General features: G+C 38.8%; 1 protein-coding gene and 1 long non-coding RNA gene across 3 annotated transcripts in view; one reads left to right on the plus strand and one right to left on the minus strand.

The window, feature by feature from the left end:
- The window catches only part of svep1 (sushi, von Willebrand factor type A, EGF and pentraxin domain containing 1), a 93,560-nt gene extending 72,947 nt beyond the window's left edge, over positions 1-20,613 (plus strand). Inside the window, exons 38-49 of one of the 2 annotated variants that reach the window (XM_015345784.2) lie at positions 12-2,782; positions 3,383-3,608; positions 4,279-4,434; positions 5,246-5,309; positions 5,613-5,786; positions 6,196-6,369; positions 6,758-6,931; positions 13,493-13,663; positions 14,444-14,539; positions 15,259-15,354; positions 18,769-18,862; positions 20,272-20,612. In XM_015345784.2, coding sequence (XP_015201270.2) covers positions 12-2,782; positions 3,383-3,608; positions 4,279-4,434; positions 5,246-5,309; positions 5,613-5,786; positions 6,196-6,369; positions 6,758-6,931; positions 13,493-13,663; positions 14,444-14,539; positions 15,259-15,354; positions 18,769-18,862; positions 20,272-20,302 — 4,227 coding nt within the window. In that variant the 3' untranslated portion in view covers positions 20,303-20,612. Of the gene's footprint in view, positions 1-11; positions 2,783-3,382; positions 3,609-4,278; positions 4,435-5,245; positions 5,310-5,612; positions 5,787-6,195; positions 6,370-6,757; positions 6,932-13,492; positions 13,664-14,443; positions 14,540-15,258; positions 15,355-18,768; positions 18,863-20,271 lie in introns of both variants that reach the window. The other variant, XM_069192425.1, reaches the window with a different exon arrangement.
- Positions 1,712-9,932, minus strand: LOC107077187 (uncharacterized). The gene is made up of 3 exons (XR_001478270.2): positions 9,677-9,932; positions 5,541-5,739; positions 1,712-2,410 (listed from the first exon to the last, which is right to left on the minus strand). It is a non-coding gene; the product is annotated as an uncharacterized lncRNA (long non-coding RNA).
- Positions 20,614-20,687: the final 74 nt, after the last annotated feature.

A 20,687-nucleotide genomic window follows, 5' to 3' on the forward strand; every position in this document is an offset into this window, starting at 1 on the left:
GTAACCTACAGAGCAAAAGCGGTATTGTGTTTGAAAGTCAAGTGACCTACGGCTGTGATCCTGGCTACAAATTGGTGGGAAGTCCAGTCCGTGTGTGTCAAGCCAATCGACAGTGGTTCAGTGAATCGTCGCCGTCCTGTGTCCTTCTGACCTGTGACCCTCCTCCCACCGTTGCACATGGGCACTACGTTGGTACAAATTTTGAAGTGGGAAGCAAGGTGGAATACATTTGTGATGAAGGATATGAACTCTCTGAAGATGCCATCTGGACCTGCTTGAAGTATGGCAAATGGAGTAAAACTGAAGCCCCCGTGTGTACCGCGGTGCAGTGTCCAGAACCTCCGCTAGAAGAAAACCATTTAGTTCTCAAAAACATAGATGCCGAATCCGGGACCATAGAGCTCTCTTGTGACAATGGCTATGTGTTGCAAGGCTCCCATATTCTGAGGTGTATGCATTCTAAAGAGTGGAACAGCACCTTCCCTCTCTGTAAACGGGTAGTTTGTGGTACACCACCAGAGGTGCTATTTGGACATCCCTCTTCTGCACCCTTCTATTTTGGCAGCTCTGTTACATATGCGTGTATGGAAGGCTTCACTCTGAGAAAGGAGTCCTCCGTTACCTGTCAAGCAGATGGTACATGGAGCAAACCCTCTCCAGAATGCATCCCTGTAGAATGTCCACACCCCAGGGAGATTCCAAATGGTATTGTGGATGTACAGGGCCTAACGTACCTCAGCACAGCCTTTTACAACTGCAAGCCTGGCTATCGTTTGGTTGGAAACTCTACTGTACTTTGTGGAGAAAGTGGGCTTTGGATTGGAGCCATACCCACATGCAAACCTATTGAATGCCCTAAACCAAAAGAAATAGCCAGTGGCAAGGTCTCTTACTCAAAGCTCCAGTACAACCATGAGGTGGCCTACACATGCCACAGAGGGTTCCGTCTTGAAGGTCCGGGAATACTGACTTGTTTGGAGACAGGACAGTGGGATGCAGAGACACCAGTCTGTAGAGAGATTCACTGTGTTACTCCCCAGCCTATTGAGAATGGGTTTGTAGAAGGCATTGATCACAGATTTGGCTCCACTATCATCTATAGTTGCCTACCTGGTTTCCAACTTGCTGGCCATGCTTTGCAGACATGTGAAGAGTCAGGGTGGTCCAGTTCTACCCCTGTCTGCCTGCCAACTGACTGCGGTTTGCCACCTCACATTGATTTTGGAGAATATGTAAAGGTTCTGGACCCTAACAGAGAGCTGGAGAAGGAGGACATGGATGACCCAGGCTTGACCATGTCAAAGCCACAAAATGAACCATCTTCTTCTTTGGATTTAACAGATCATATGGATATTGGTTTTCTGCATGGCTCTACAGTTATTTACACTTGCAACGCTGGTTATGAACTAATAGGAAATGCAATGCTGGTTTGCCAAGAAGATGGATTATGGAATGGTACAGCCCCCGTCTGCCTTCTAGCAGAATGTGAACCACCCCTTGAGCCTGAGCATGGCTTTATCAGTCTATCTGACACGGCGCTTGGCAGTTTAGTGCAGTATAGTTGTGACGAAGGTTATGAACTTGAAGGGCAAACAGTTAGACAATGTGTTTCTGGCAGGCAGTGGAGTGACACAGCCCCTACCTGTAAAGCTGTATCCTGTGGAGAACCTGAAGGAATTCCCAATGGCTCAGTCAAAGGAGACACATTCACTTTCACGAGTATCATTTATTACGAGTGTGACACAGGATTTCAGCTTGAGGGAAATAATACAAGCACTTGCCAGGCCAATAAGCAATGGTATGGGAAGACACCACGTTGCTTACCTGTGTCTTGTGGCTCACCATTGCTTCCTGACAATGGAACCGTAGTTGGGAATGAATACACTTTTGGAAAACAAGTGATATACAGCTGTAACGCAGGCTTTGTCCTCGAAGGTTCAACACATAGCTCATGTCTGGCGAACGGAAGCTGGAGTCATGCAACACCAGTATGCAGGCAAGCTATCTGCATCAGACCGCCTGACATCGCTAATGGTGAAGTCTTGGGATCTCAGTCTGGCTATAAAAGTGAAGTGAGGTATCGCTGTAGAGAGGGTTACAGCTTGCGTGGGAAATCTCTGTTGATTTGTCAGGGAAACGGGGTTTGGGATTCTGAACCACCGCATTGTGTACCCATCACTTGTGACCCCCCAGAAGATATAAGCCACGGGTACTTGAATGGATCTAGTTTTAACTTTGGCGAATTCGTTGAGTACGTCTGCTTCCCTGGGTATGAAGTGCTGGGCAGCTCCATCATGCAGTGTTCCGCCAATGGCTCCTGGACTGGTACAGTGCCGTCATGTCAACCCTGTCTCTGTCAGCCGCCAGCCATTGAGAATGGAGCTGCGCTTGGCAACGGCCATGCCAGTGTCTGCGGGGAAGAAGTGCAGTTTCAGTGTGAAGAGGGCTTCAAGATGCTGGGACCTTCTAAGGCTACTTGTGAAAGCGGTGGGGTCTGGAGCCCCGGTATCCCATACTGTGGAGAGAGTAAATGCTCATCCCCACCTTCAGTGCCTAATGCCATTATTAATGGAAGCAGCTCCATCTATCCGAATGCCATAACATACAGATGCAAACCTGGCTTTGAAATGACCGGCCAATCCCATTTGATCTGTAAGGACAGTGGTGTGTGGAGTGAGCCATACCCAGCCTGTGAGCCGGTGTCTTGTGGACCCCCCCCTTTCGTTTCAAATGCAGACGTCATTGGGAAGGAGTTCACATTTGGAAATACTATTCATTACAGGTAAAGATTTTGAACTTAATCATAACTTAATAGTCATTTTAGACTGTGGTTCCAAGCAATTGCTTCTTCCATGCTTACACTCCTCAACCTTCACAAAAGTGAATCGATTCAGTTATATTTCTGGTTCATCATTACTCCAAATGATAGTCCATTTTGTAACTAGTTTACATTTACCTTCTCACCCAAACTCTTTGTAATTGGAGGTATTTGTTAGCTACATTTACTTTTGCACACATACTGTAGAAAGTCAGTGTTTTGATTTATTAGATATAAATGACCATCGTCATAAAAATATAAATGACCATTGTCTTTCATAATGTCCACTAGCTCAGGAAACAATAAAATTAAAACTGTAACACTCAAGAAACAAACCATGTAAAAGAATAGAAAAGGTTTTTGTATATATCATACAATGCAAACCATTTTTAAATGATGTATTTGAAAATTACTGTATTAATGTCCAAATATTTTTTAGTTGGCTAAAGGTACTGATAGCAGTGATTAACAAACATGACATGATTTGTTTTCTTTATATTGCATTTAGTGGATGATTAATTCACGTGAGAGTTAAATGAGGCTTTAATTGCATTGTCTTTGCAGATGCCTGGAAGGATTTGAACTTGAGACAAAAGTAAACAGCCTCAGCTGTTTGCAAGATGGGACTTGGTCCACCCATGTTATAAGATGTAAACATAAGACTTGCCCTCTGCCAACAAATCTTACAAATATTATCATCACGGGAACAGATTTCACAACTAACAGCAGTATTGGCCTTTCATGTGTGGAAGGCTTCCAGTTGCTTAGAGGAAGTTATTCTGTGTGCCAGGCAAGTGGTAATTAGCACATCTTTGTAAACTGCTTATTGCTGCTTTGTGTTATTTTATGCTTGTAGAAAATTCACTTCAATGGATCTGACAAATAAAGAAAAGTGGAACGTGTTTGTTTTTGGTTAGCACAATTTCTGTGTGGCCACGGTTTTAATTTTACAATTCCTTTTACTGAAAGGATACTTAATACCAAATACAAAATACCTTGTTGCTTATAATGGAGATACGGGAACAATAATTTTCTGCTACTAAATATGGTTGTACCAAATTGTTTTGCAAATCCAATTTTCATGAATTGTGTATGATTTGAGGGTATATTAAATATGAATGTGGAAAAAATTGAAAGTATATCTAATTAATACAAGTATGCCAGAATCCTAAGAAACAGTTGCTTTGCACAAACATCTTACTTGTTGCTACTGTGTCACAAAAACTGTATATTTCTATTTTTTTATGTCATGCGTGATTTATAAAATAATATATTTCAAACATATCCCTGAAATGTTACATGGGCTCTTTTGTGTTAAATTGTTGGATGGACCTGGGCATTTCAGTGCTTTATTAACATTTGAGCATCTATCTATTGCTCAATCTATTGCTCTCATTCTGATGTACTGTAGTACATGCACTGCTGGTCAACCAACATACAGTATTCACTGTTCGTTACAGCCTAATGGCAGCTGGACCCCAGATGTCTCCTCTGACTCCTGTATACCTGTGGCTTGCAAGAGGCCCAATCCCCCAATGCACGGCATTGTGATGGGCACCAGGTACAACTACAGGGACAGTGTTGTCTACAGGTGCCATCCTGGTTATGAATTGCAGGTAATTTATTATTACTATTTAAGTGCAACTTAATGGTGAATGGTTGTCCGTGTGATTAAGTTTTATTGGTTCTTGAGCCTGACCGCCATATCTAACAGTAACAAAAATGATATTAAAATTGGAAACAATTCCAATGGGATGAAGATTGTGAATCACAGGTTTAAAATAGTTTTGCAAGTGGCAAATATTGCTGCTATTACTAATAACTCTACAGTGATTACTACTGCTTCTGCCTGTGGTATTATTGTTTAAATTAACAGTGCGCTGTTGAAGTGCTAAACTTAATCTAAAATCTGTCACAAAACAGAAAGCAGAGAGTACAGAATGCCTAACAGGATTTATGCTGCAAAGTGAGTGCTCAGAAGAAAATCAAATGGCACCCAGTTTCTCGGTTCTGTTCGTAATTCAGTGCCTCGTGGTCTGTGGTTCAAACAACATCCCTTGTAATCCACAGCCTTGAGCTACACTGTTTTATTTTCCCCACCAGTTCTCTGTAAAGCATCACTGAGCTCAGTGTTATAGTAATTCTTATTAGAGTCATTGGGAAATGAAATGCTACTTAGTGTCACTAAACCTATTGAAAGTGTTGGTACCAACAAGACAAAGTCACGAGGGAAATATGGTAGATTGCACTCAGAAGGGTATCCTTCGCCTTGTTTGTTTGAGCTGTATGCAATTTGTATATCAACCCATAGTTTATACATAGGTCTTGATTCCACTATTCTAAAATAATTTCTAAGTTGTTATGCAGTGCTGTCTTCTTAAACAGGTGCTTTGTATAACAATATGATTTTTTTACATACACACACAGGGTAATCCGGAAAGCATCTGTCAAGCTAACAAGTTGTGGAGTGGAACAGAACCTTTATGTGTTAGTAAGTGACCTTGAATCTTTGTCTCTATGACAGTCAGCTTCTAAACACCCCAGTAAAGCACACTTGTAAGATCCTGTGAATTGTACACAGCATGTACATAAGTACTATACCAAGTGTAGACCAGTGAGCCTATATTTTAAAAAGTTTAGAATGGCGTGTTATTCAATTAAACATTTTTAAGATGAGTGAAATGTTTTACTTTTTACTTGCACGTATTTTGTGTGTTTGTACCTGTTTAAGAAAGCCGACCACATGCAAAAGCGCAGAGAAAATACAACAACTGTTCCTGCTCCTCTTAAACAGAAGTGTCTTGTGGTCAGCCAGCAGCAGTAGAGAATGGACTTGTCCAGCTGAAGCACTTCTCAGGAGGGGATGTGGCTGTGCACAGCTGTCAGCCAGGGTTCCAGCTGCAGGGACCCAGGGAAAGGATCTGTGGAGCCAGTAAACAGTGGAGCCCATCAGCTCCAGTGTGTGTGCGTAAGTACTGAGCAAAGCAAAGGCAGCGACATCTTGTCTCCCATCATTCCTTTGGGGCAGGTTTTTAAAAAAAAGTGCAATATGATACAAAAGGTGGCATATAATTTCATTCTGGATACCTTCCATGATATTTTAGTATTGTACGGTAAAATACTGGTTCCACCTTCAGGAAGAATCAGATTAGTCGAGCAATTTCCAAAAACTGAGAAGCAGCAAGACAAAGCCAACTATATAATGACTGTGGTGTTTTGGTCCGGCTCATCTTGTGCCTCCTTGGTAACAAACCGTGTCATTCCACGTAACTCTTAATTAGTCCTTGTCCTACGTTTAAGGGAGAACACTTTCTCGCTTTTAGATCCTTTTCTGTTTCTGCCTCTGTTGATTGTGCATTGTTCATTTTTTATTTCAGGAGTGTCGTGTGGGACTCCTCCATCTGTAGAAAATGCTGTAGCCATGGCAACAGGAGAGACCTACCAAAGCAATGTGAGCTTTGTGTGTAACTCTGGTTTTCATCTGGTTGGTGTCCAAAACATCACCTGTCTGGCCAACGGGACGTGGAGCAATCCGACACCACAATGCGAGGGTACTTGAAAGCCTTCTCTAGTTTTTATGTTGTTTGCTTTTGTTTGTTGCATCACACATAATTATTTCTAGATGGATCATTAAAAATACTACTATTAGTAAAATGTTAGTCCAAATGTTTTCTTCTCTTCTTTCAGTGGCTCTCGTTCAGAACCTACAATACACAGCACCTCACATGTGTTTCTAAATGGTTTCAAATGACCAGTGGAGCCGGTCATAGTCATAAGTCCGATTTTAATCAGTTTAAAACGTTTTGTTAATGAGGTCTTAATCTTTGACTTTAATTCACTGTACTTTAGACATCCTGCTTACTGTAAAACAATGCTTCAACAAAGTATTTCACCTTTGCTCACCTTAAATGAGATACTGTTTATGCCTTTTATCAACAGGTATTATTTGTGAAAGTCCAAGAGAACTACTTAATGGGAAAGTCCAATTTCGCAACCTGACCTCTGGCATTGCGGTGGAGTTCCAGTGTGATGAAGGCTTCAGGCTGGAAGGAGAGCCTCTAACATACTGCTTAGGAAACGGCACCTGGAGCTCCCCGTTCCCAACATGCACACGTATGATGTTTATTTGTTTTGTAATCCCAAGAGATCCCCTAATAAAGCCAGACTTCAGCCTGGCTCTCTTTCACCAATGGTGAAATTTGGTTATTTGGTTATCATGGTGATCACGTGAGATACTAACCTTTAGAGTGAGGGTACTTCCAAAATTCTGAAGAGTATAGGCAATGAAAAAGTTCACTCTCACTTTATTAATGAGCTTGTGATAGAGATTGTTGTTGTGTATTCAATGCTAATTGAGAACCTTGTACCCAATGAAAAGTAATTAAGTTGAAGGTGGTGAAATCAATAAATGTCCTGAAGTCCTTTCTTAGATCCTTATCTTAAAAATAAAGGAATAAATAATCATACTGAGAGAGACCACAGCATATGAAAGAGTACTATATTATTATTCCACTAAAACATCCATTTCATGGTATCCCGAAGAAATAAATCAGGATATGGTCCTCAAAACAAAATAAACAACAAAAAAAGTCATTTGGCATCTCCAGAACAAAAGCTTTTGTATTATAATCATGACCAAAACTTTGAATTCCACTAAACGGTCTTTTAAAATGCTCTCAGGGTCTCCCAAGTGGCTCACCCAGCAAAGGCAGTCTGTCTGCATACAGGTTAAGTTCGATGGGTCAGGTGTTGCAGGTCAGAGCCTGGTTCATGTGACCAGTTCACTGTGACTGGGATTTCCCAAGGGGCAGCCCACAACTGGCAGACCTCCACTCAGTATGAGCTTGGAATGAGCTGAGCAGGGCTGTCTTGGCTCATAAGTGGCTTCGCAGGCCCCTTCAGGCTTGTAGCAGTGCCAGTAAGAAAGGCCCCATTCCTGCATTCATGCCAACTCTGGTGTCATACAGGTGGGTGCGTCGGAGGAGCTCATCTGCCCATCCTCCTGCTCCCTGCACGATACAGGACTTGTTTGTGTGTGAGCCAAGGCCCAAAGAGACGTCTGGTGGTCCCAGACTGGCTGGGTGGATCATGAAAAACATTTCAAACATCCTGTAAATCATACCCAGGAGTATCTTTTTGAGTCCTTTTAGAAAATGTTACCTGAGTCACCCTGCCATGAATTCTGAATTGGGAAGTTTACGTGCAAGCTTATAGCATCTGTAAAAGGATCAGTGTCTCTCTGCTGCAATACCTGTTTTACAACATCGAGCTTATTAAAAGCCACGTACAGGACCCAACTTATTTCCATCTTCCTCTACAGAAAATGCAGTCAAATTGGGAAATACTTTGTTGCATAGATTCAACCGTAATTTTGAAATCAGAATTACAAAATATCTTCCTGTACGTCCAAAGCAGATTTGCATCGAAAGACACAGTTATCATCCTGCTATGTACAACACTTTCTTCAACAATTTCTTGCTGCATTATCTGGCTTCACCCAGCATGTTAAAGTCACATACAAGACCTTGAGAATTCCTACGACCTGGCACCCTCAGATATCAATGTCCTTCACCTGGAAATCTCACATCATAGGGCTTTCATTATTTGATGTAGCAATTTCATTATTGTCTGGTTATACTAATTGCATGTTGTTTTTGCAGTTGGAAGATAATCTACATTCTCAGGGGCTATTTATCACACAACACTTTGACCAGCTCTGTCTCACTCCAATGAGGACATTAGAATATAATTATAGGCTCATTAGAATTATAGACTGCAGATAAGATGCAGTGTTTTGCTTGTGTGTTCAAAAGAGTTCAAAGGCATGATTTACAATACATTAAAATGAAAATGACTGTGTGTTGTTCATTTATGGCATTATGCATAAGAATATTTCATGAATCCTTTTTCCCCGTTAGTGTCAATGCCATTTACACTTCCTGCATCCGGATTATGCCACTATCAAGTAATATTTTAATTCTTTTTTTTTTTAATTTGTGTGAATTTTATTTCAAAGTGAATTCTACCTCAGCAGCTTCAGTGTTTGCAATTTCCACTTGACACATATAGAAACATCCTGCCTGAGAAATTCGAATACAAATACAAATTGTCATAGACAATACATTCAGAATGTTTTAAAATGAGCTTGTTACAGGCTGGACAACTAACAGACAGTGAGAGAAGGGTTGGTCTAGTTATGTTGCTTTAGCGCCCTTTATTCTCTCAGCCCAAAACAAAAATCAGTTTCAAAAATGTTTACAGGGTGAACTTAAAAGAAATTCTTCAACTGCTTAGCAGTGCCTGGGACTCTTAGCAGCTCTTTAGCTCTGCCTGGTGTCTTTAACTGCATTTTCAGCCATCAGGGACTGGATCCTCCTGTGTGTTCATCTGGTCTGTAAACCCTGGTCTCGGACTGTCAGCCCCCCTCAGCTGTCTCTCAGTGTCTTGGACTGCTAGCTCCTTAGTCTCATCAGCTCTCTTTTCCCAGAGAGTGACGTCCCTAGCAGAGCTTTAACGGCAGCATCTCTTGCCTTTCAGCGGCTTCACCACATACCTGCTAAGGGGAAGTGCACCTTTAAATAGAGAGGAGTGCAGCTGTCAGGTATCAGGATCGTAAGGACAAACAGCTGCCTCCTCAGCTGAAGTTGATTAAGCTGACTGGCGGCTATAAGTACATGAGCACCATCACTTAAGCATCACTTTAAAAAACTGAGCAGTTTTTTTCCCCAGAATGGGCAGTTTGATCCTTGAGAAAATCAAGTCCTGTGCAATCACCCTGATATACTGTACCATATTTTGGACCGCAAAGAAAGACATTAATGTCTGAATATATACTTAGAAAAAAAAAACTTTACCTACCTAAAAATAAATGTTCTAGGATGGCCCCACCTCCATAGTTGATAATAGAATGACCGTTTCACTGCACACCTCTTTTTGATTACCGTTTATTCTGAAGCCACTGAATACTTTTTTATTTTGTAACCACACGATCTGGAAGAACCTTAGCTCATCTCTCAAATCAGGCAGCTGAGCTTGCTGTTGCAACCTCTGCGTCCTGCAGGAGAGTGAGGCCTCCCCCAGCAAGCCAGATGCTCTTTCCTCACCGCCAGCTCCACCAAACCTTATAGGGGAGTGAGTAGCAACCACTAGAGTTACAGAAGAAGAGTTCGGAATGGGAGGAGCCCATTAAGACCCTCTAGCCCTTTTGGCCCTGTTTGTCCGACCATGGTGGTGGACCAGTGTCTGTAGGTGCCTTGCTTGTTGAAGGGTTCTTCTTCTGTTCTCTTACGAATTTCCATGTTCTAACTCATTGTTCTGTGAGTTGTCGTCTTTTATGGTCTCCTCCCTCCTAAGGAAGTATTATTCCATTCTCTTACCTGAGTAGGGTCCTGGTTGCACCTGTTTAGATGGTATGTGTCTATAGCTAGTATCACTTTGTTTCTCGGTTTTGCCCAAGAGGTGCTGCCACGTGATCAAGCTGTAGTAGATTGGCTCACAGAACTTAACATAACTCATAACTTAACACTATTTTGCAATTGATACATTAATTAGCGTTTTGCATCAGTGTTTCCATAACATTTTAAAAACATGTTTGAAACAGTATATAAATTAAACTGTACAAATACTTACTGCTCATAGGTAGAAAAACATGTTTTTGCCCTTTATTGCATAGCAAATTCCTTACACTTACACTTACAGAGCGCTTTACATTTATAATTTATTGAAGTGAAAACAGTCTTTTGGGCAATATTCCAAAGTTTTGTCTCTAATGACAGAGTTGAGGGAATAAAATACAGAAGTACTTTCATTTCATGAAATGCACAGCCAAAACCTGCATTAGAAGATTGGATGTGTCTTTTTTCAGTACTTCAGGCATCTGCCTTAATAAATAGCTGAGTGGATTAATCAGTCATGACTGCCAAGACATAATATATTTATAGGAGTGAGGAAATTCTACATCTGAATAGCACATGGAGGTATGGAGTGATATATATATATACAGTACCTAGAGGTATTAAATAAATAAATATCAATTAAAATTAATATTTATGCAATGTATTAAAAAGCAAATGGTTCCAGTATATATTTGTTAATTTTTAGTGCCACTCAGTATATGAGAACAACTCTAAAGACACATAAGTGCCTTTGATGTTTTTGGTCCAGGTTGTCCTTAAGGATATTCTCAAACACCATTAAAACAGAGATTGGAAATGTGGCAACACAGGGAAAGCATCTAAATCACGGAAATTTTGGATTTCTCTGCATAATCTGTATAATCTCGGTATAACTGGAATCAATAAAAAAAATAGATTTGATTCATGTTTATACAAAAGCAGCCGATGGGGCTGACTAACCTTCTGTATTTCTCTGAGGAAATTGCTCAGAGATCTGATACACGTTCTGGCTGCAGTTTTTTGTAAATTGAATTTTCAGGAATGCGAAGGTACAGCATGAATGACTGGCACTAAAGCTAAAATCAGCAAGAATTTTACGAGATACGGTGCCAGAAAAAAAACGTGCTGAATTCTAAGCAGGGGCTTCCACTAGAATAGTCAGATTCCCTCTGGGACCATCTCTTCGCTGTGAACATGCAATCACAACACAACAGCTGATGACTCAGTCCCTCCACTATTAGCACAGGTAGCTGAGGTCCAACAGCACAGGTTGTGGGTGATTAAAAGCATGATCAACCCAATGTGAAATGCTGAGATAACTTATCCACTAGCAAGGAACCCTGAACAGAATTGACCTATTATTTTCCAGTTCCCTAGGCTTTTGGTCAACACCTGGTACGATTAATTTTTAAAGGCTTATCCCTGAAGCTGTTACAAAGTGATGAAAAATTCCTGCTTCCCCAGAACATAAAGCATTGCGTGTCAGCTGATACATCTCTCATCCGGTTAAACAACCATCCATTTTCTAACTGCTTCTTCCACAGATTAAACATTCCAAGCCTTATTTTCCTCCTTCTTGGGCTCATTATAATTATGTTAAAGTGTGGCAATTTAAACAAAACGATCAATCTTTTTGTCAAAAATATGGATCAACCCAGACATTTGTTGTGGAAACTTGATTTCAGTCGGGTTCATCATCAGATTTTGGAAAAGCAATGTGACATCTCCTTTTGACCAGCTTGTAAAAAGTCCAAGGAGTTGTTTTTATTTCCCCGAGAGCATTTGTGAAGTAGTTTACATGAATCTGTGACAACATTCACCTACAGTAGTAATCAGTTGCTTCTGAATTTTCTTGGTCATTTTTATTCCAAACCTGCAAAACAGAAACTTAAAAAAAAACATTTAGACTTTTAGTAACAAAGGGTTCATGAAAGAGGGTATGTTGACTTTCAAACAAAAACATTTCTGAGGGGTAAAACCTATTTATCACAAAGGTGCCTGCCACGGCTCATTTACTTTGTTTTCTTTCCAATTTGCTCAATTTGCATTGAAAACTACAACAATTTCTAAAAAAAGCATTTTCATTCCTATAGGAAGCATGCTGCCTTGATACTTTGTTTTTTTATATGTATAGCTCTCTTCAATGTGTTACTAATTATTTTTGCGACCTGCTTACTTGCATGGCTTTAAATGTTTAAGTAGTGGCCTTTTGTAATTGCATGGGGATACCTTTGCCAGGAACAACACTGAGAAATGCCTATCTGCATCTGGAGCACAAGAGGATAAACAGAAGTCAGACTTGCACTTCATGAATCAGCAGACATTGCTTAAATGACTTGGTTAAGCTTCTTCCTGCATCTAAGAGGGAAAGTAATTATCTTAAGAGCCCATGATACATCTACAGTAGATTGACAAAAAGCTATTAACAAGGTTCGGCATAAAGCATGAGTACTCAAATGCATTGTGAGAATCTTCATTATGATGTGGAAATTGGTACAATCCACAGAATGAAAGAGAACTAATAGGAGGGAGAAACTGGACTAAGGGAATCAGCCAAGTGACAATGGGATGTACTTTAAGCAGATTTTCTTCTTGATTTATATTGCAAAGCAGACTCTTGTATACACATGCAAACTTGTTCAAATTGTAGAAGTAAAAAACTGAGTGAAGGGACAAGGAGGCATGGAAAAGTTTCAGTACACCTGAATAAAAGTTTGAGGAATTTCCATCATGAATAAGGCAATGCAAGGAGAAAAATTGGTTATATAGAGGGGCCAGTGCATTTTTACAAATGATGGAACGTGGTTCTGTTCATCTAAACAGCCCACATACAGTAGTTACAGTGAACTAGGTAAATCAACCTTGGAGGCCTTTTAGAGCTGCATTTTGAAATGTTCTTTTTCAAATACTCTATGTTGCCCTGTTGTCTATATAAACAGTGAGAACCTCTGTCTGAAAAAATGTTTTATATATTAATATTTAATTTATTTGCACTTTAAACTTATCGCAATACTCTTATGTCAAGCTATTTTCTCATCATCAGCAGACCAGTCTTGGTTCAGCACGTCCTCACTCCACAGGGGAGAAACAATGACTGATGAGATCATGACTTGAGTCTGACTTGAGACCCGAGTCTGACTTCTAGGGAAAACTCCTTGTTGGGAAGTTTGTTTTGGAGAAAAAAAACAGGAAAAAAAAAAACACCTGACCCAAATAAGCTCAGGAGAGAAATAAGTACACTAGTGAGTTTAACAAACATAAATCTTCGTTTATTGTGTAGGGATATCCTGTGGTTTGCCTCTACATGTTCCCAATGCCTTAGTGAGGGGCGCACACTTTCAATATGGAGACATGGTGATGTATTCATGTTTTGGCGGATACATAATGAAGGGATCCAGTAGAAGTGCTTGCCTTGAAAATGGGACTTGGACCCCACCACCTGCATGTGAAGGTATAACAGAATCTAGCCTGTTCCCTGTATGAGACAAACGGGTGAATTTTGGGCACAGTGGTTCTAACAGTTGTTGCTGAAATCCAATGACTTAAAATCTACTTTCACCCCTTTTTTTCCTCTGCCTTTAGGAATGGTGCTAGTATTCAGTACATTCATGTTCAAAGTAGGAGCATGTCCATCTATAGTGAAGCACGGTTTAGTAAAGAATGGCATGACTAAAGCATGCGGACTTCTATTGAAACCAAATGATTTTTTTTTTTATTTAACAAAGGAAATGTCTTTGGACCATGTACAGTGTTAGCGATTTTCTGGAAAAGGAAGGAATTGTGAATCTTTAAATAGCATATGCCCCATTTTAAAATATATTTGATGTCATGTTCTTTGCAAATATATTTAGTTTTGCATGAAAGAAAAGATAAAAAGTGTTGTTAAAGGTCTCTCTGAAAGTTCATTATTGTTTTTATCTTTTTACTCCTGAGTGTTGCACAGACAGCCGTAGCTCAGATTTAGTCACTTTTATTATTGTTTTCTGTTTAGAATTGTGTAAAGGCCTGAAGCTTCCTTACTGCACTGTTCAACACAAGCAGTTTTTTAAAAAACAGAAAAGAAAAGGTCTCTGTCCATATTTTTTAATTAGTTTCATGGGGTTTATAATTCAAAAACTTTCCCGAGCTAAAATGCCACATGTGACTCACCAGTTTTACCAACCAAGTTCTGTTTTCACAGCATGAAAGCACCTATGAACTTCAATATGTTTTATTGTGCTTGTTCTTCTAGCTGTCTGTTGGTCCCCATGTGAAAACGGAGGTATCTGCCAAAGGCCTAATATGTGTTTATGTCCAGAAGGCTGGATGGGTAGATTATGTGAAGATCGTAAGTAGAAGCAATAAGAATAACCTTTAATTTACACTGCACCTTCCATGGCACTTGATCTCTAAATCTCCAGATTATAGATATAAATATAACTGAAGAGTATTAAACGTATCAAACCTACTCATAATGAAATGGACACCACCACCGCACCGTTTGTAAACAGTCTTTATTTTTCATAAATGATTATAATCAAATTGTTTTGGTATGTTGAGGCACAGTAATTATTTCCTCCATATCTGAGTCTCATAAATACTGGTACAAGTGGATTCAAGCTGGTGTTTTTTCTCATTTCCCATTTATTCAATTAATTTTACAGTCTACCCCTTACAAGAAGAGTGCTAGACCACAAGGGCCAATCAAAGGGACTAAAGTGACCATTTAATATAAAAAACACATTTAGTATAAAATAAAATTGGAACACTTGAACACTGCTGTTCACAGTGTGAAGAGTGCTCACACTTCAGTCACACTCATAGTTTTGGATAAGCCAAATTAATTCCCCAGATTTGCTCACATATTCTTCAAATCATTGCCATCCTGTTGAAAACAGAACACTGTTTTCTCTGAAAAATAAGGTTTATTAAATTTCCCTTACCAGAGTGACACAGCATGTTCTCTAATTCTCTGTAGCCTTGTCAGCAGAGTATTGTATTGCAATTTCCCATCAAGAGTGAAAAACAGCTTTCAGTTACATGAAGAAAAATCTCCCTTGATTGCAGCAATCTGCATCCTGCCGTGTCTGAACGGAGGTCGATGCATCGCTCCCTATCGGTGTGACTGTCCGGATGGGTGGACAGGAACACGCTGCCAGAATGGTAAGCTTAAATGTCACAAAACAGTGCAGTGCATGGCTATTACTAGTGTTTCGTGGATTTTTAAATACCTTGAAATCGTGCATTTCAGAGCAATGGAGAGGGATCCACAAACTGACAACACCTCGTGATCTGAATCTCAATGTGTGTTTCGTTGCTGCTATTTTTACATCAGTTGACCAATATGACTGAAGCTGTATGAAGGCTCCCCTTAGTTCATTAAAATTCTGAGCTCAACACACTGGCGAAGACATTAACTGTATAAGCTATACAGTATGAAAACAAGAAAAAAACACTCGTTGGTCCTGATCATCCTGGGAATGTTGTGAGATAGAATACATTTTAAAAATAACTCTGTGGAATTAGACTGTCACAGCTTGTCTTAAATACCATTAATGAGCATACCATAAATAACACATTCATGAAGATCTTCATCTTAGACAATCACGCTAACAGATTCTCCCAAAGCAAATCCCTGAGTCAGTGAAATATCTTATGTGCTGATCATTACAAATCCTTGCAAATCACATTTTCTTAAAAGCCTGGTGTGTTGTGAAGTCTAGCACATGTTCATTAAATTTTAGTTTCAAGAAATCGATTCTAAAGTTTAAAGTCAAGGCAGGCAATAGATTTGTTGTTTTTACATGAAAACCCCAAGGGCCAAATTTCTGCACCTTTCAATACAATTAGCTAAATATCCTCTCTACTCACCTAAATAGATTGTGGCCTGAGGAACAGGGATTACACTGTTGTATCTGAAGTTGCTAAGTAATAGTTTATAGTAATAGTTTTGCAGGTGGTTATTATTTTTCTTCAGGACCTCCGAAGAATGCTAAAACATTGACGTTTTTTTTGGAAACACAGATGTACTAAATATACTCCACACTGGGTCTTGAGTATGTCATTTTGTTACCATAGAAATATTTATTTGTGAGCAACAATATATGCATGGTAACCTTACAACAGTGTCCCCCAGGCCTAAACCAAGTTAAAGCTGTACAGACTGAAACCTGAAGATAATAAAATACCACCTTGCATCTAGAGGGCAGAACAGTTAGTTTAATCTTTCTGATTTTAACTGGTTACATTTTTCTATGGGACATTTAACACCAATCTCCAGATTCTTGTTGAAAATGTGACCAGTCAAATTAAAACAGACCAGTATTAATCATATTTTGTTATGCCAATATGCATGTATTTGTATATTTATTTTCTTTATGTAACTGCTACATAAAAGTCTTATGATTAAATCAGCAATATTTCAAGAAGTGCGATCTGATAAATGTCACACGTTATGTTTCATTTCTGCTGTCTGGTAGTAGCAGACTGCACCCATAAGAAATAGGAAACACAAAAAGACAGTAGGTAAAAACACTGCTCCCATAAAACTAATACCTGCGGATATATTCACAGTTCTGCTTTTATGTTGTTTGTAATAGAAATAAAACCTTAATATGAGCATGATAAACCGTCTTGTGGTGTGTAAGAAAATATTTACCACAGGATGAAGCAAAACTGCTACTTAATTATCTGGAGCAGCTCCACAGGACTGCATACTGTATGGAGGTCCATGAAGGTATTATTTAATTAGCTTTAACACAAACACCCACTTGTATGGTCTCAATTTAAAAATATAAACTTCGGCCAGATCTTTATAGTGCTGATACTGTAAGGATACACAATGACACAATCATGTTAAATCATTTGTGAATTCAGGCTTTGATGTAGCCCATACAATTTTTTTTATAGATTCCCCTTTTCAAAACTACTTTCCGACTAAGAAAATTAACAAAAACATCCATCTTTGTGCTCTTTATTGTTGTTGATGAGTCTAAAAAGGGTGATGGTTATCTGAACTTAAGCTTTTACCAGACTACGCAGTGTGGGTGATAATATAAACTCACTTTCACTTTTTCCTGGTACAGCAAATAATTAAGCCATCGCGTGTGTTATACAGTATATACAGGAGAACTGTGACTCACTGGGTTTCAAAACTGTATTTTAAACTTATACTGTCTGCCTTGTTTCTCTAAAAGCTGGCTCCTACTGTCCAGTGAAAGTCTTGTTTCAGTATTCTAGGGTACTCCTGTTCTGTTTTCTAATATTTGTAGCCAGTAGTATTTATTTGTAACTAAGTTTATTACCTTCTTTATTAATTTATACTGAATACTTAATTGATCATTTGTAATGAATACTTAATTAATTCTTTAGTTAAATATTAACTGGGTGGACAGTTTAATAGTTTTTAGCTTCAACTTACAAGTATATTAAAGATAACACCTGCACATAAAGCCCCCTGTTATTTGACTGTAAATAGGTTTAGAAATGTACTTACTTATCTTTAATGAAAGCAACATGGCGTCACAGTGGTTAGCAGTACTGCCTCATAGCACAGGGGCCCTGGGTTCAATTCCAGATCTGAGACACTATCTGAGTGGAGTTTGTCTGTTCTGCTGATGTTTGGGTGTGTTTCTTCCGGGTGCTCCAGTTTCCTCCCCCAGTCCGAAGACATGCTGGTAGATTAATTGGCTGCTGGGAAACCTGTGGGTGTGCTTGCGTCTGTCCGCCCTGTGATGGACTGGAATCCGTCCCTGTCCAAGATTTACCCTGTCTGCACCATGGCTTGACCCCGAATTGAAAGAAGTGGATTGGAAGAAGAAACATTGGATGGATGTGTTTAATGCACATTTGATAGAAGTGTTCAGTGCTTATAGCTTTTAGCAGTTAGACACAAAGCTGCAAAGTCTAAGAAGGATTCTAGTTTTCAACATACAGAATCAGAAGTTAAGTCTGTAGCCTTGATTTACTACTGAAACTTGGTATTTAAAGATAGATGGATACTTTATTGATCCCGTGAGGGAAATTGCAGTGCAACAGCAGCTTAACACAGACAACACAGCAACAGTGTAACGAATGATACAATAATAATACAATACAGTGAGAAGTGCACTAAGAAGAGCACACATGAGATATGCACTCAAAGTCATTTCACATTGGTACATTTACTAACACAACACCATGTGCACAAGAAATTCTCAGGCCTTTGAATTCAGGTCTGTCAGTCCTTTTGGACTTTATTGCAGGATTAAGAATTGCAAATTTACCAAAGCGTTAATTAGTTGCATTAAATATAATTGCATCTTTGTTTCAGCCCTTTAATACAGTATGTTCCTGTATTAAGTGACATATGAAAGAAAGGAAAAAGGCAAGGGTTCAAGTCATAGGCCCATTAGCAGTTCATGATTCAACAGAAAACAGAGATGAGGGAGTTAAGTTATGGTTTACTGTCTGCACATATGAATATCAATATCCTCTCCTACTCCTAATTATTGTTAGCGGTCATATTGAGTGCCATGTGTCAGCCCCGCCTTACAGAGAGGATGCAAGCCTGTGATCCATTCGTGTGCTTTCTTTCAGCTGTCTGCCAGAATCCTTGCTTAAACGGGGGCAAATGCATCAGGCCCAATCGATGTCACTGCCCTCCTGCCTGGACTGGATATGATTGCTCCAGGTGAGAAACCTGACTCTGTGTAAGGTTGTTTTCCTGACTGCCTCACAAAGGCACGGATATGGCACTCCCCCACTCACAAGCAGCTCTTAGGATTCAGTGAATGCCACAGAAAAGTATAATTTCCAAAGATTTACCCAGTTACAGTATGTGCGATGTGGACCTTGAACCAAGACATAGGATACGCAGAACCTTTCCAAGTCAATATAAATACATAAAATATTACACAAGACAGGTTATTATGGGTGTGTGAAAATCCAGAAATAGAAAGTACTGTCAATGTTTGTAAACTACAGTACAGCTTCACATCTTTTGTCTTTATTTTTTTCTCTTATTTTCGTCCTCTGTTCTGCAACGGCTGAGTGCAGACAGTAGGAATCTTGTCTAAATTAATTTCATCTTGAGAGAATTAAATTCTTATGTTTGAAATGAAAGGGTGGTTTCACAGAATTTAGACATTTATTTGAAGGCTTTTTCTTTTCATACTACAAAGAACTATATTTTAAGAGATTTACATTTTGCTTCATATTTTTAGTTAAAAACATAAATTACAATTAAATGGAAATTTATTGAAACCCGCCTATCTGGGAAAAATGCTCTTAGGAAATGCATATATATATACATATTTCATCATATGAGAACATAAGAACAGCCCATTTAGTCTGGTGTAGAAGGGAATCAGGTTAGCAACTTCATCATTGCTGGGTAGTTTGTTCCTTACTCTTAACCTTTTAAGTAAAGAAATGCCTCTCGGTTTTCTTTATTTTAATTTTCATTTTGAAGAAGTACTCTGACTTTAAGGATTTTGAATATTTCAGATCCCCTCATAGTTTTCCCTTTTCAAGACTAAATTCTGTCATTCCAGAACAGCAATACATTTTCTATACTTGATACTTGATGACCAAAATTATTACACAGTATTCTAAATGAGGACTTTCTAGTGCATTTTACAATTTTAAAATGACATATATTAATTTAAATTTTACACCTTTAAATGGATATATCCCAATTTTGCCTTTTTATTGCTTTTACACATTGTATAGAAAATGTATATAGTGTGGACAAACACCTGTCTCTTCTAGCTCAATGTTCCTCATTTTGTATCTATGGTACAGTATGTATTTGCTATGTGTGTAAACCCCTGCACTTCATTACACTAAATTCCCTGTCTGAGGTGTTTTCCCAATTTTAAATTTAATCTAAGAGTGCAAGATTGCTTCAGGCAGACTTGAGACTATACTGTACTGTTTTGAAAAGTGAATAAAAATGCTCTAAAACTACAATACAAACATGGGTTTAAAATATAAGTTTAAATGATCTCTTTTGCATTGCTTTGAATTACAAAGCTTTAAACACATTTTACAAACTCTGTTTAGAAGTGATCATATTGATTTGATGTTTTGTTTTTTCAGGAAAAGAAAAGCAGGATATTACCTTTTCTAAAAACAAAATTCGTGGCCAGTCACATTTTTTTCCAGAATCATATTGTATTCTTGCCGAGTTGCATATGGAACACAATTTCATAAATGTAAACAACAATTTTTAATGTTTTTGAATTGTAAAATAAAGCTGTATTTTTTCATATAGAAAATAAATATACAGTAATAATTATATGCTGTTATATAATTTGTATTATGTGTACTGTAAAAACATTATGTGTTATGTAAGTCAATGTATATGTGTAAACTATTGTCACTTTTTTAAAAACTTAATTTTCAAATAAATTTTCACCACTGTAGAATTAAAATAATGCAATCCATTTCATGCATCTTACTAGATGTGCTCAGTTCACTTTATAGAGTTCCTTTGATTGTCTAAATGCAAATCT

Source organism: Lepisosteus oculatus, chromosome 1 (genome assembly GCF_040954835.1).
Source record: "Lepisosteus oculatus isolate fLepOcu1 chromosome 1, fLepOcu1.hap2, whole genome shotgun sequence".
Taxonomy (NCBI): Eukaryota; Metazoa; Chordata; class Actinopteri; order Semionotiformes; family Lepisosteidae; genus Lepisosteus; species Lepisosteus oculatus.